The 13,981-nt window shown below is 42.4% G+C and overlaps 1 protein-coding gene across 1 annotated transcript in view; it reads left to right on the top strand.

The window, feature by feature from the left end:
- The window catches only part of SCO1 (synthesis of cytochrome C oxidase 1), a 16,497-nt gene extending 2,516 nt beyond the window's left edge, over positions 1-13,981 (top strand). The window contains exons 3-6 of the mRNA XM_006156421.3: positions 1,220-1,417; positions 2,402-2,494; positions 6,675-6,790; positions 13,446-13,981. Of these exons, the coding sequence (XP_006156483.1) occupies positions 1,220-1,417; positions 2,402-2,494; positions 6,675-6,790; positions 13,446-13,580 (542 nt within the window). The 3' untranslated portion in view covers positions 13,581-13,981. The remainder of the gene's footprint in view (positions 1-1,219; positions 1,418-2,401; positions 2,495-6,674; positions 6,791-13,445) is intronic.

Here is a 13,981-nt window from a genome sequence, read left to right as displayed (position 1 = left end):
GACTTCATTTGAAATTTCAAATGCAATATTACTATTTGTTTTATTAAGAAAAATAATAATCTTAAAAGTTCCCAAATCATTTGAGAGTATTTGCTAACACGATGCCTCATCTTCAAATACGTGATTGTGTATTTGCTAAGAACAAGATCATTCTCCACTGTAATCACAGTACAGACGTCAAAATCAGGCAGTTAACATTGACGTGTTACTACTGCTCAGTTTTCAGATAGTCAGGTTTTGAACAGAGGTCAGTCTTCAGGTTTTACTACGTGATGTCCTTTGTAGCAGAAGGATCCACCTTGTACGTGCTTGCTGACGCATCCGTCTCCGTCAGGGTGTAACAGTTTTCCCAGTGTGTTGCATTTTCATGACCCTGGCAGCTTCGAAGGGTATAGGCCAATTTTTTTGCAGAATGCCCTTTATTTGGGGTTTACCTGATGTTTCATGATTAGATTCAGGTTTCGTACCTTCAGAAAGAATGTCATAGAATAATACATGGTCTCGTTGCATCTAGTCAGGTGTCACATGGTTTCAAGTTGATCATTTGATCGAGGTAATGTCTAACAGGTTTCTGTACTAAGAGTCACTCTCGTGTAATAGGTGTTTTGTCATGTGTATGTATATATATACACCTCCCCAGCAGCTGTCCCCAGTATACTCAGTCTTAGACATTTTACTCTGAGCCGCTGTGGCCCCAGCATGGCCACACATAACGACTTAGAACTGAATTGTTCCAGAGGAGGAAGAAATATTTTTATCATTTCCTTTTTTGAATAGTGCTTAGTATATACCACAGCATGTACTTATTATTATTTAAAGGTTTTTCGCCATAAGGCAGGTGTGGTCACTGGACAGAGGTAGACAAAGAGAAAAAGTAAGAAATTGCCCCTCACAGAGTATAGCCACACCACAATTCCTTCTCTACTTTTCTCACTGGATTATGAGTACACATGCTCATGCACCTGGCGTGTTTTCCAAGCTGCCAGGTCTGGGACTCAAACCACACACTCAGCCATGTGGAATCCAGCTGCCTTAACCCCCGTGCTGCTACCTGGCTGGCTTTTAAGAGCTGTTTTTCTGCTTATTAAACATGAAGCTATTTCTTCCACATTCTGTGCTTCCATAGTCATTGGTCTAATTCTGACTATTTATCCAGGATTTGAGTCTCTTAGATTGACTTTTTCTTTTTTCCCTCCTGGTTTGTATGTGTCTCTTTAAGAACTAGAGAAGCAGCGACAGCGAAGCATCGGAAAGCCTTTACTCGGGGGACCATTTTCCCTTACAACTCACAGTGGAGAGCCTAAAACTGACAAGGACTACCTGGGTCAGTGGGTGTTGATTTATTTTGGCTTCACTCATTGCCCTGATATCTGTCCAGAAGAACTAGAAAAAATGATTCAAGTCGTGGATGAAATAGGTAAGAAAGTAACCAAAGTATGTATTTACTTAACATCACTACCATGTTCACGTTCTCTTTGTCATCAGGCGGGGTGTTACGGATTTGGTTTCTGAGAGTATAAAGTCTCAGCATTCAGCTCCTTCTTTGCTTCCATTCCTGTGACCACATTCTCCACTCGATGCTGATGTTAAAAGTGTCTGTGTGGCGGGACCAGCAGTTAGCGTAATGACTATGTCACTGGACTCCCACGTAGTCGACCGCGGTTCGCATCCTGGACCCGGTGGCTTAAACTCCCCCCCGGCGCATGTGCGTGCATGCCCAAGATCCCGAGAGGAGAATGGAGGAGAAGGGATTGCAGCGTGGCCATCCCCTGTGGGGGGTGATTTCTTGCTTTCTGTCTCTCTGTCTGGCGAGCGCACGTGCCCTATAGCGAAAACCTCTCAAAAAAAAAAAAAAAATAGTGTCCATGGGACCTGGGTCTCCCTTTACTCTGCTTTGTGTTCCTTCCTACACTGTGGCCTCCATCACTGACCCTGCTGGTGCTTCTCCCGGGTGCCTGTGATGGTTGGACTGGGAAATCTGTGGGTGGTCTGTGACACCCGGCCAGTGTTACCGAGTAGTACACATTGGAAGGAAGGGCCTTTCCTTCTTAAGATGAGTAGTTTCGGGGTATTCAGTCCTTCCCAGTCGTTTACTTTATGCTTTAGTGAGGGGAAAATACTGGATTAACTAGGAGATAAGATACTACAGGATCTGGTCGGGGTAACAACACTTACACACAGCTCCAGTGCAGGGATCTAATAGGATACTTATTTGATGCTACCACAGATAGTGTGTGGATCTCCTTTTCCTAGAAGCTGCCCTGTCCCCTGACCCCTCTCTCTGCCCAGATTTTCAGACAACCCTCTGTTTCTGTGACCCCTCACTGTAGCACTTCTGCACTTTCTAGTCATTGTTCAGTCTTTCCTTAGACCGTAAATATTAATTGGAATTTCCTTTCAGATAGCATCCCATCTCTGCCAAATTTAACTCCACTTTTCATCACGATTGACCCAGAGAGGGACACCAAAGAAGCCATTGCAAATTATGTCAAAGGTATGTTTTGTTGGCCGTGCCTTACGTCTATTTATGTTGCACAGGTTTTGAAAAACCAAATCATCTGAACCTTATGGTGCCTTGTGAAATAGGGTGATTGGCATTATCACCAGTTATACAACAAATAAAAAGATGGAGCTCAGAGCGATGACTGGCTCGTCAGTAAGGATATAGGAAACAGGCTTCTCAGTCCCTGAACTTGGCCTTCACATATCAATTAAGTTACAGAGCCTTGTATTGGGAGTAAAGGACATGTTGCTTCTAATTCTGACCAGATTTATTATGGAGTAAGTGCCATACAGCAAAGCATACGTGTTATAACTGCAGGTTGTACCTTTTGACGTACTTAGGCACTTGTGAAAGCATCATTACTGTCACGAAATTGTGCGGGGCCATGAGCCTCAAGTTTTCTTGTGCCTTTTGTTAAACTTTTGTTAATCCCTCTCTCCCCTCCCCCACCTCCTATCTATGGCAACCACTGAACTGCTCTCCCTCATAGATTAGTTTGCATCTTCTACAAGTTTATGTAAATAGAATTGCATACTTTTTGGAGGTTCATTTATTTCTTCTGTGAGCAAGAGAGAGGCAGAGAGACAGATACAGTACCCCCAACAAGGCCTGATGCCACAGCCTGCTTGCCACCTCACCCAGCCCCAGGTCATGGGCACAGTGTACCCGCTGTATTCAGGCAGGTCGCAGGATGCAGACCCCGAGCCGTCCCACAGGGGTCAGTCTCAGAGTGCCGCGTCTTACCACTACAGCACTGTCTCATCGTGCCCCTGTACTTTTTTCTTTTGTAATGGCTTCTTCTACTCACTGCAATTATTCCGACAGTGATTCATGTCACAGCGTATATCACAGGGCCTTCGTTTTCATTGCTGAGTAAGCAGTCCATTGATGGAAACTCAGAATTTTCTACTTTATTGCTATTACAGATAAAGCTGCAAAAATCATTTATGTACCTTTTTGTGTCCATATGAGCAAATGAAAACTCTTCTAAAAATTCGTGAAGATATGTATTTTGAAAAGCTCTGCGTGGGTTTCACAGTTTTTTGCACCAGAGTACACCTGTACTTTAATTCCACTTTTCCATGAGGTTTTTTAAAGTCCCTCCGTGTACTTCCATTTCTCTAAAGTAAATGCCTAGGACTGGGGTGACTGTATCATATGTAGGTCTGTGTTTAACTTTTCAAGACAGAGACAAACTATTTTCCAAAATGTGCTTCATTTTTTCATTCCTACCAGTAGATATGAGAGTTCAGCTCCTCCACACCCTCACCACACCTGGTATGGTCAGTCTATTATTTTTGGTAAAGATGCTTGATAGGATTTTCTAATTTTTATTTATTTAACTTTTTATTTTTTACTTATTTAGGTATTTATTTTAATTTGACCAGAGAGGGACAGGGAGAGAGAGTGAAAGGAAGGAAGCAAGATGCCAAATCTGGGACTTGAACCACGGTTGGCCACATGGGAGTCCAGCGCCCTTAGCCACTGGCCTCTGGTCAGTCTTTAATGTCTACTAGTCTAATATGTGTTCCGTGATAACTCTCTGAGGTATTAACGTGCATTTCCTAAATGCCTGTTAATTTCAGAGTCTTTCTATGCTCTTACTTGCTATCTATACTGACTTTGAAATGTCTATTCACATCTTTTGATCATTTTATATGGAGTTGTTTGATCTTATATGTACGTATGTATTATTTTCTGGATACAGATCAGATACATAAATTGTAAATATGTTCTGCCAGCTTGTGGCTTGTCATTTTGGTTCTTTACAGTGCCTTTTGAATCAGTTTTTAATTTTAATGAGGTCCAAATTTATCAGTTCATTGTTTTATATATAGTGCTTAGGCTTTGTGTGTAAGAGATCTTTACCTGGACCATCTTCATAATGCAGTGGTGATACGCTGCTGCTAGAGAAGCCAGGGCCACATGGTGTCCATGGTTCCAGTTCGTAGCTCAGTCATCCTGAAACATGTCAGGCTGCTCACAAGCACCCAGCTGGAGGACTAGGAGAAGGGCATGGCAGCATGCCCCGACCTGTAGAGGGCACTCTCCTCTCTCTCGCTCTCTTTCTCTCCCATGTACTATGTCATAAATTAAAAAAAAACAGTTTTTAAAAAACTTAAAAATTGGGGACCAGCGGGTGGTGTGTGGTTAAGGCACTGAATCCCACCTGGCTGACTCTGTGGTTCAAGTCCCAGACCCAGTGGCTTGAAAAACATGCTGGGCCTGTGTGTGTGCATGCCCAGAATTGTGAGAGGAAAATGGAGAAGAAGGGATTGTGGTGTGGCCATCCCCTCCCATGGGGTGACTTCTCACTTTCTCTCTCTTTGTCTCTGATGTAAGCATGTGCCCTATAGCAGAAGTCTTTTTTTTTTTTTTTAATACAGAAGTAAATCTTTGCCCAACATAAGGCTACTAAGGTTTCTTTTTTCTTTTTGAAGTTTAAGAGTTTTTATTGTCTTTATTTAAACAGAATTTATATCCACAGTTTACAGGTTTGTCAGAAATTTGGTCAGTAGCATAGTTATTTCCTAAAGCAATAAAAACTCAGTATTTATGAATTCATTGGTAATACATGACCTCCTATGTTACTGTATATTATACTGACAATTAACTTTTATTACACATTAATCAAATGTAATATTTCCAAACAAGTAGACATCTGAGTTGCTGTACTCACCTGGAATACCAAAGAAAGCCTTATGGTAATTTTCTTCAACAGCACATGCATATAGTAATTGATGATGTATCAATACTACTTGCATTCGGGGTTGATTTTCAAAAATATAAGTTGGTATTTAAAACAATATTTACTGTTATTTCAGCAATTTAATTTTTAAAAAAAGTTTGGATGTGCTGCTAACTCAGGCTTCATTCATTTATGTGTAGAATGGAAAAGAAAGACAAGCCAGCCTGCCTTTTCAGAACCTGAAGAGTTTCCCAGTTTAGAATTAATTAGTCCAAGAAAAGAAAATAGACCTTATATCTTTGGAAGAAGGAACTGCTGTCAGTTGTTGGGCTATCATTTCAATAGGCTAATGAATCCAGTTATTCTAAGTTAACTTCTGCCAGCTCATTTTAAAAGCCAAACAGCACATGCAAAGTATGAATGACTTACCCTTATTCCTGAACTTTGCTATAATTGCTGTTTTGGCATAATTAGTTCATCGTCCAGCCCTTTATTGGAGGTTAAGAGCAGAACTTGATACTGGTATTGATATTATTTGCTGGAAAATAAGATTCAGATGTTTTGACCTGGTATGAACCTAGCTGGTAAGCAAACATGTTCTCACATGACATGATAGAAACTGGAGTACCCATTCAGGACAGTGTTTCTAAACCTCACTGTATCTCAGAACTGCATTTGTGTTTTCTTTTTAAAAATTTTTTGCTATAGGGCACCTGTTTTTACCAGAGAGAAACAGAAAGAGAAAGTGAGAAATCACCCCGAGGGGGAATGGCCATGCCACAATCTCTTCTCCTCTAGTCTCTTCTAGGGATTTCGGGCATACCTGCCCATATGCCTGGTGTGTTTTTCAAGTCACTGGGTCTGAGACTTGAATTGTACAGAGGGCCATGTGGGCTCCAGCCACCTCAACCTCCACGCCACCTGCTGACCCAGAACTACCTGTATTTTTTTTAAAAGCTAAATTAGGGCTGCTCCTACAACACAGTGGTTAGGGGGTCGGATCATCCCTACGTAGCTGACTACATGATTCAAATCCCAGCCCTGGTGGCATGAGAAACATTCTGGCTGTATGTGCCTACATGTCCAAAATCCAGGCAGGAAAGCAAAATGGAGAAGGGTTGTGGCGGGGTCATGACTTATTGAGGGCACTGTCTCCTTCACTCACTCTCTCTGTTGAGTGCATTTTCCTCCCTGAGCAATTAAAAAAGAAAAAAAGAAAGAAAAAATTCAAAAAGCAAAACTGAATTAATATAAAATGTGGTTTAAATGCTTAGAATATATTTTCTCCAGATCTTTATTAGTTAGAAGAGGATTTCATTTGTGTATTACAAAGGAGAATTTTCATTTGTTCTTTGTGAAATGTTTGAGGACTCACAGGATTGAAGAGGAAGTAGGGCTCCTTCACAACTGATACTGTTTTTTGAAATAAAGATGGCTTTGCTTGTTTCTCATTTCTCACTGTCTTTCTTATTTTTTATTTAGAATTTTCTCCCAAACTTGTTGGGTTGACTGGCACCAAAGAAGAGATTGATCAAGTGGCCAGAGCATACAGAGTGTATTACAGCCCTGGCCCCAGGGATGAAGACGAGGACTACATAGTAAGTTCAAGCTCAGGTGTTAGCCTGTGTGCCGGCTCTCAGATTGCAGGTGTTTAAATGGCTTGAAATGACTGACTAGCTTCTGATGTGAAAGAATTTTGGCTATTTGAAGAGATAGTAGAAGTTCTTTCAAAAAAAGATACTTGTTTATATTCACAGTTCTCAATTTTTTTTTTCAAGGTTTTTGTCATAGGGCATATGTGCTTGCCAGTGAGGGACATGGAAAGTGAAAAATCACCCCCCCCCCCCCGGGGTGGGGTGGGGTGGCAGGAGATGGCCTTGCTGCAATCCCGTCTCCATTCTCTTCTCATGATTTTGGGCACGCATGCATGTGCACCTGGCATGAGTTTCAAATCGCTGAGTCTGGGACTCAAACTGTGGTTGGCCATGTGGGGATTCAGTGCCTTAATCTTCATGCTACCTGCTGCCCCCATAGTTTTCATAATTTAATTGCCTGGGTGTTTTGTTGTTGTTTTTTTTCTTTCTAGTGACCCCTAAAATTACGCGGTAGTATAAAATCAGATCCATGGATACGATGTCGGAAATAAAGAGAAGCCATCATTTGGAGCAAAGCTTATTTTAATTTTTCTGTTTTCTTTTTGAGAGGTTTTTGCTATAGGGCATGTGCACTCGCCAGAGAGAGAGATAGAAAACAAGAAATCGCCCACCCACACCCGGGGGATGGCCACACCACAATCCCTTCTCCATTCTCCTCTTGGGATCTTGGGCACGCACGCATACGCACCCAGTGTGAGTTTAAGGCACTGGGTCCAGGACTCGAACCACCGTCAACTACATGGGAGTCCAGCAATATAGCCATTACACCAACTGCTGGTACCAGCTTATTTTAGTTTGAAGATACTGAGTTGGTTCTCTATGTGCCCCCAGTGAAGAAATGTAAGAACTTTGCCCTTCTGAGAATCAGTTTTAGGCCATGGGGAACTGCATTTTTAGGTAAAATGAGAATTCTAAAAGGTAAGAGAAAAAATAAAGGTTGTCAGAGAAAGAAATTCTCTAAAGGTTATTTGCATATCAGCTCTAGGCCTTGCACAGTGAGGCGTTTAGCATATGCTTTTTTACAATGAGTAACAGAATTTCTAACTTGAATTTCTTTTTTTTTTTTTTTTTTTGGAGAGGTTTTTCGCTATAGGGCACGTGTGCTCGCCAGACAGACAGAGAGAGACATAGAGACAGAAAGTGAGAAATCACCCCCCAGGGGGGATAGTCACACCGCAATCCCTTCTCCTCCATTCTCCTCTCGGGATCTTGGGCGCACACGCGCCCGGCGTGAGTTTGAAGCCACCGGGTCCAGGACTCGAACTGCAGTAACCTATATGGGAGTCAGGCAACATAGCCATTACGCTAACTGCTGGTTCCCGTTTTTATTTTATTTTATTTATTTTATATATTTTTTTAAACTTGAATTTCTGTAGCTCTTGGGTTAAGGAGATGTCTTCATGTTTGTCGTCCCCACCCAGAAGTCTAGGGTCGATGCCCAGGTTCCTTTTGCTATCAGTGGTTTCACAATGTAGCAACAACAAAGGACATAAGCACTGCTTCACCCACTCAGTTTTCTTCTCAGAAAGAATTGACATTAAAGGACTAGCCCCGTAGCGCAGCAGTTAAGAAAAACTGTGCATAGGGAGCTGGATCCCACATGGCCGACTACATTTTGAATTCCAGCTACACCGGCTGGAAAAATACTTGGCATGTGTATGTGCACACACATACCCAAAATACCAAAGAAGAGGATTGCAGTGTGCCCACGCCCCACTGAGAGGTGCTTTCTCTCGCTCTTTTTTCTGATGAGTGCATATGCCCCTGACAACTTCCCTTTTTTTTTTTTTTTTTTTTTTTGAGAGAGAGATTTTTACTGTAGGGCGTGTGCGCTCGCCAGACAGACAGAGAGAGACATAGAGACAGAAAGCAAGAAATCACCCCCCGGGGGGATGGTCACACCGCAATCCCTTCTCCTCCATTCTCCTCTCGGGATCTTGGGCACGCACGCACATGCGCCCGGCGTGAGTTTTAAGCCACCGGGTCCGGGACACAAACCACGGTCGACTACGTGGGAGTCCAGCGACATAGCCATTACGCTAACTGCTGGTTCCCACAACTTCCTTTTATCAAAGGTTGCCATTATATTTCAGCTTCATTTCAAGTTTCTTCTCAGTTTTCATACTCTGTTTTTTTCTCTATAATATTGGTTGAACAGAGGGATGAATCATAGCCTTCGCAGCCACAAATTGGTTTTGTAGAAAGACAGATGGCCAGGACCCTGGGTCATTGATTGTCGGTTCCCCATGACCCATCCCAAGAGTGATGTACAGGGGTGACATCTTACCCCGGTGTTTTGTCCTTTTCGAACCCATGTCCTACAGCCTAAATTGAAAGCAGGCTTCTGGCTCCTTTCCATTGACAAAGCTCATACAGTACTCTTACCATCTGGGTCTGGTACCTTAGAGAGTTAGGGAAACTTGGATTCCTGGGAGAAAAAGACAAGAGAGAAATGAGTACTTTCCTTCAGGCCCAAAGTTTTATGAAATAGATGGACCCTACTGTGGTTTCCTCCCGCTGCATTGACAGTGTGAGAAAAGTGAGAGGAGAGCAGAGACAGTGGCCAGGAGAGGGAGCCGAGGAGAAAGAACTTCCTAACCTCCTCGCCCTTTCAGTGAAGATTCCTGTTAACGAGCTCTGAGTTTAACCGATGGGGACAGGAGAGCTGGGCACTGATCATCCTGACTTCCAGCGAATGAGCTGTAGTGCGCTGTGCAAAGATGCATAGTCCTAAGCTAGGCAGCTGTCCTTAGCCTAGTGCCTGGAGCTGGCAACTCTAGGGTCAAAAAGAATATTTAAAAATAAAACCAAACCTGTGAAACTCAAATTTAAAGCATTCCCTCACAATGACAATAAGTATTTTGCTGAATCTAGAGTGCAAGAATGGGGTTTGAGCCAGACTGCTACCAGGCCCAACTAACTATACATACTGTCAACTGTCCTTCCACTTTTCAGGGTAAAATACTCGGAAGCCGTTGATTGTGTAGTCTGCCTTGTCTAGTTGGCCTTGTCTTGGCCAGAAGGCGGTACTTCCATGTTGTCTGCCTGTAACAGTCACGTGCAGCTAGGTGCCAGTGAGATCACAGACACAACAGACAGGTATGGGCCCTCAGATCTGTGCTCAGCCATAAGCCATAATGCAGACATGTAACCAGGATATGGATGTTAATTTTGTAATGTTATAAATGAAAAGGCATGGGCCAGCTGGTGGTGTGGTGGTTAAGGCAGCTGGATTCCACATGGCCGACTGCTCGATTGGAGTCCCAGACCTGGCGGCTTGAGAAACACACACTGGGCAAGTGTGCATGTGTGCCCAAAAATCTCAAAAGGAGGGAGAGTTGAAAGAGAGGAGATTGCAGTAGCATGACCATCCCCCATGAAGAGAGGTTTTCCCCTCTCTCTCCCTCCCTCTCTCTCTTTCTCTCTCTCTCATGAGTACATGCACCCTCAGGCAAAATATAATTAATTAATTAATTTAATTTAATTTAAAAATAAAGTACAGCAAATACATATCTTATAGAGACTTCTTGGACCCTCTGGAATACACGTCAGACACCATTTAAGAAATACTTGTCCTGTCAGTCACCTTAAGAATTTGACCTGTTGATAAGAGTCACCGAATTCATTAGGGTACATTTGCTAAGTCAACCAACAGGGGGAGACATGCTCCAGCTTCTTAGTTCTGCAGTGTTATGACTGCTGTGCCTTCAGGTCACAGATTTCCATCTATAAGTTGCTATGGGAAATTTCTATTCAGATTCAAGACCTGCAAGCAGGGAGGGAGTATCTTAAAGCTTAACTTGGAGATGTAATGAAATGAGGTTTCCTTAATCTCAAACAGCAATAAATGGTAAACTGGCTTTTGAATGGAATCTTTAGACTGGTGGTGTATGTAACTGGTCATGCCACACGCTAAAGATTTCATAGAAAGCCAGATCTGCACATCTTGCATTATATGTATAATATTAGGTTATTCTGTAAGTACTGAGAAATACCTATTTTTAAGAAAGCTTTTTACGTATTTATTTCATCAACAGAAGAGACAGACAACAGGGTCTTGACACCATGATTCACCCCCAACAGCAGCCAGCCCTGGCTCATGGGTTGGCACATCCTGGGTCTACTCAGGGAGGTCTCCAGACTCAAACCTGTAACTTTATAAAGGGAGTCAGTCTCACAGAGCACTGCATTTTACTGCCCTGCCACCATCTGACTCCAGAAAATACTTTGAAAAAAGAACACAAATCACTTTTAAACCTGAGAAAAGATGCTCAGTTTCATAATTTAAAAAAAAAAAAAAGTGAATTGTATAATGAGATGCCAGTTTTCACCCATTAGTTCAAAAGTGGTGAGAGAGTTTGAAAATGTTATTGCCAAATATAGTGTCAAAACTGGAAAAACCTAGGAAATACACTGTCGGAGTGAATTTGGAACTCATACACCCTCTTCAGAGGGCCATTCTGCAGTATCGCTCAAGATTTCATCTGACTTCTTAGGCCTGACAGTCGACGTTCTGGAATTGATCCTACAGATACATTCTATAGCCTTGTTTCTAAAGAGACTGAAAGGCAAGCAAGTACTTTTTAAAAAGCTACTCTGTATGCAATGAGAACAATGTCCAAAATATTGTTAAATGAGAAGGCAAGGAAGGTGCTTGTTACTTGTGCATAAAACAAAAATGTAGTAGTGGAGATATTTACATAGGTAGAAGAATATTTTATTACCTACTAAAAAGTAATTTATACCCAGGACAGCTGAAAAATAAGTCCAACACACTGCAGTTCTGATTTTGAATAGGAGAGTGAGAATAGGAAAAATAATAGAAAATAGGAAGAAATGGGGGGAAGAGAGATAAAGGCTAGGGTAAGGCTTGAAGGGCGGCGTGCAGACCGCTCGCTGGCTTCTCTCAGTACAGGTCCCCTGTCACGCCCCGGTAGCTGATTGTGCCACGACACCCCAGCTGCTGGGGCTCCTCTGTGTACATTCTTTCCATATGTGAGTAGCAAGTGACTTTCCATTTGCTCTCTCCTTATGAATGTGTGTATATAAAAAATAATCTCCCAGACCGATAGCGTGCGGGGTATACTGGGAGGAGTGTCTCCAGTCTGGTATGTGTGATCACATTCCTGTCTTTTTTCTATCTTGCCAAATAGCAGTTGCGCCACCAATGAATTCCAAGGACTCAGTGCCAGGACTTCTCATTTAAAATTGGATTTTGCGGAAGCATCTAAAAAAAATAATAATAATGCCTGATCTAAACTTTTAAGTTAGAGTCTGAAACATTTTAGAACTTTGCCAGGAAAATGGGTGACAGATTGAAGATGACGTAAGAACGTATGTAGCGTTCATTGCTCCTGAGAAGGTTCCAGGTGCTTTCAGTGTGGTATGTGCAAATTCCTAAGAGGGTAAAATGGGTCGTTCTGCTTCTGTTTGAATTACCAACATTGGGACTAAGTATTGTGTTCAAGTTTGTAGTTTATATAATCAAACTGGTGGTTAGTTTCCTAGTTTCTGCTTACAAAACATAAGCTGAATTTAGTCAGTAATGAATGAGAATCAGTTCTTTCTAAAACATAAAGCTACTCTTTTATGAATATACCCAAGGACTCATTTAAGAAAATAATTTCTCACCAACGCTTACTTCCAGACATCTCTATAACATGGTTAAGGGGTCAAATACGATGTTTTACCAAAACGCGAGTTTGGCCAGCCCCATGGTTTAGTGGTTAAGGGAAGGATCCCACATGGCCAAGTGCACAGTTCAAATCCTGGCCAGGCAGCTTGGAAATCATGCTGGGTGTGTGTGCATGCATGTCCAAAGTCCTGACAGGTTGGAGAAATGAAGCACAAGGTATTGTAACATATGCTCTTTTTGGGGTTACTTTCTCCCTCTCCTTCTGCCTCTTCATCTCTCTTTTCTCTCCCTGGCAATAGAATTAAAAATAAATAAGTAAATAAAAATAAGGTCTTTACAAACAAGCACTACTGTTCCACAGGTGTTCACTGTTTTACGAAAGCCAGCAGCAGCCACTTCTTAGAAGGTGAATTCTTTTCCCAGGGATTGGGGTAGCTGTGAGATATTAATGATAAGCTTTGAACCGACATACTTCCAAGATCTGTCTGATGCGACCAACAACCGGCAGTACAAATTGCAAATTTCTGGAACATAGATTTTACACAATCTATGGCTATGAATTTTCCATCATATGCTCAAATAATAGGTACTACAAAGGTTATTTAAATATGAATGTGAAGTCCCCTTATCCTGCAACATTTATTCAGTAAAATAAGTGCCTTGGGCCAGTAGATGGTGAGCTGGTTAAGGCACTGAATCCATGGCTGTGTGCAGTTTGAGTCCCAGACCTGGCGGCTTGAAAACTGCACTGAACACATGTGAGTGTGTGCTCAAATCCTGAGAGGAGAAGAGATTGCCATGTGGCCATACCCCCCGAGTGATTTCTCACTTTCCCTTTCTCTCTCTCTCTCTCTCTAGAGAGCACATGTGTCCTATAACAGAAAAACTGAAAAAAAAGGAAAGAAAGAACTTATTTTGGTAATCTATTCATTTTACCTTTTCTGTTACTTCTTTTCTTTTCAGGTGGACCATACAATAATAATGTACTTGATTGGACCAGATGGTGAGTTTCTAGATTATTTTGGCCAGAACAAGAAGAATGCAGAGATAGCTGGTTCAATCGCTGCGCACATGAGGGCCCACCGGAAGAAGAGCTAGCCGAAGCAGCAACGCCAGGTGTGGTATTCTCTTGCCAAAGAGGAAAGCAGCTTTGTCTCCTGTAGGAGCCTCTGGAAAGAGATGTATCTATTAATATATTCAGCCTACAGAATGCCTTCATACCAGGAGAACCTCTGTATTTGAATGGGGCCGTCACCCTTGGGTTCAGCCAAGATGGATTGTTGGAACTGACAGAACCAGAAGTTGCCACACAGCTGCCATGAGACCAAGGACCAAGTGAAAGTGAAGCCAGTAAAGAGAACCTCACGGCAAGGAGAGACTTAGCCGGCGTGTACCCCCCAGCCTACCATGGACCCTCTGAGCGGTGCCTTGCACCCCCACTCCACAGCAGTGCGACTTCCAGAGTGTTCTTACTTTCTCTTGCGTCTGCTGCTCTTCCT

The sequence above is a fragment of the Tupaia chinensis genome, unplaced genomic scaffold, assembly GCF_000334495.1.
Source record: "Tupaia chinensis unplaced genomic scaffold, TupChi_1.0 Scaffold000493_1, whole genome shotgun sequence".
In the NCBI taxonomy this organism is placed as follows: Eukaryota; Metazoa; Chordata; class Mammalia; order Scandentia; family Tupaiidae; genus Tupaia; species Tupaia belangeri.
The sequence above is the reverse complement of the archived record's forward strand: the minus strand, read 5'-3'. Positions and strand labels throughout refer to the sequence as shown.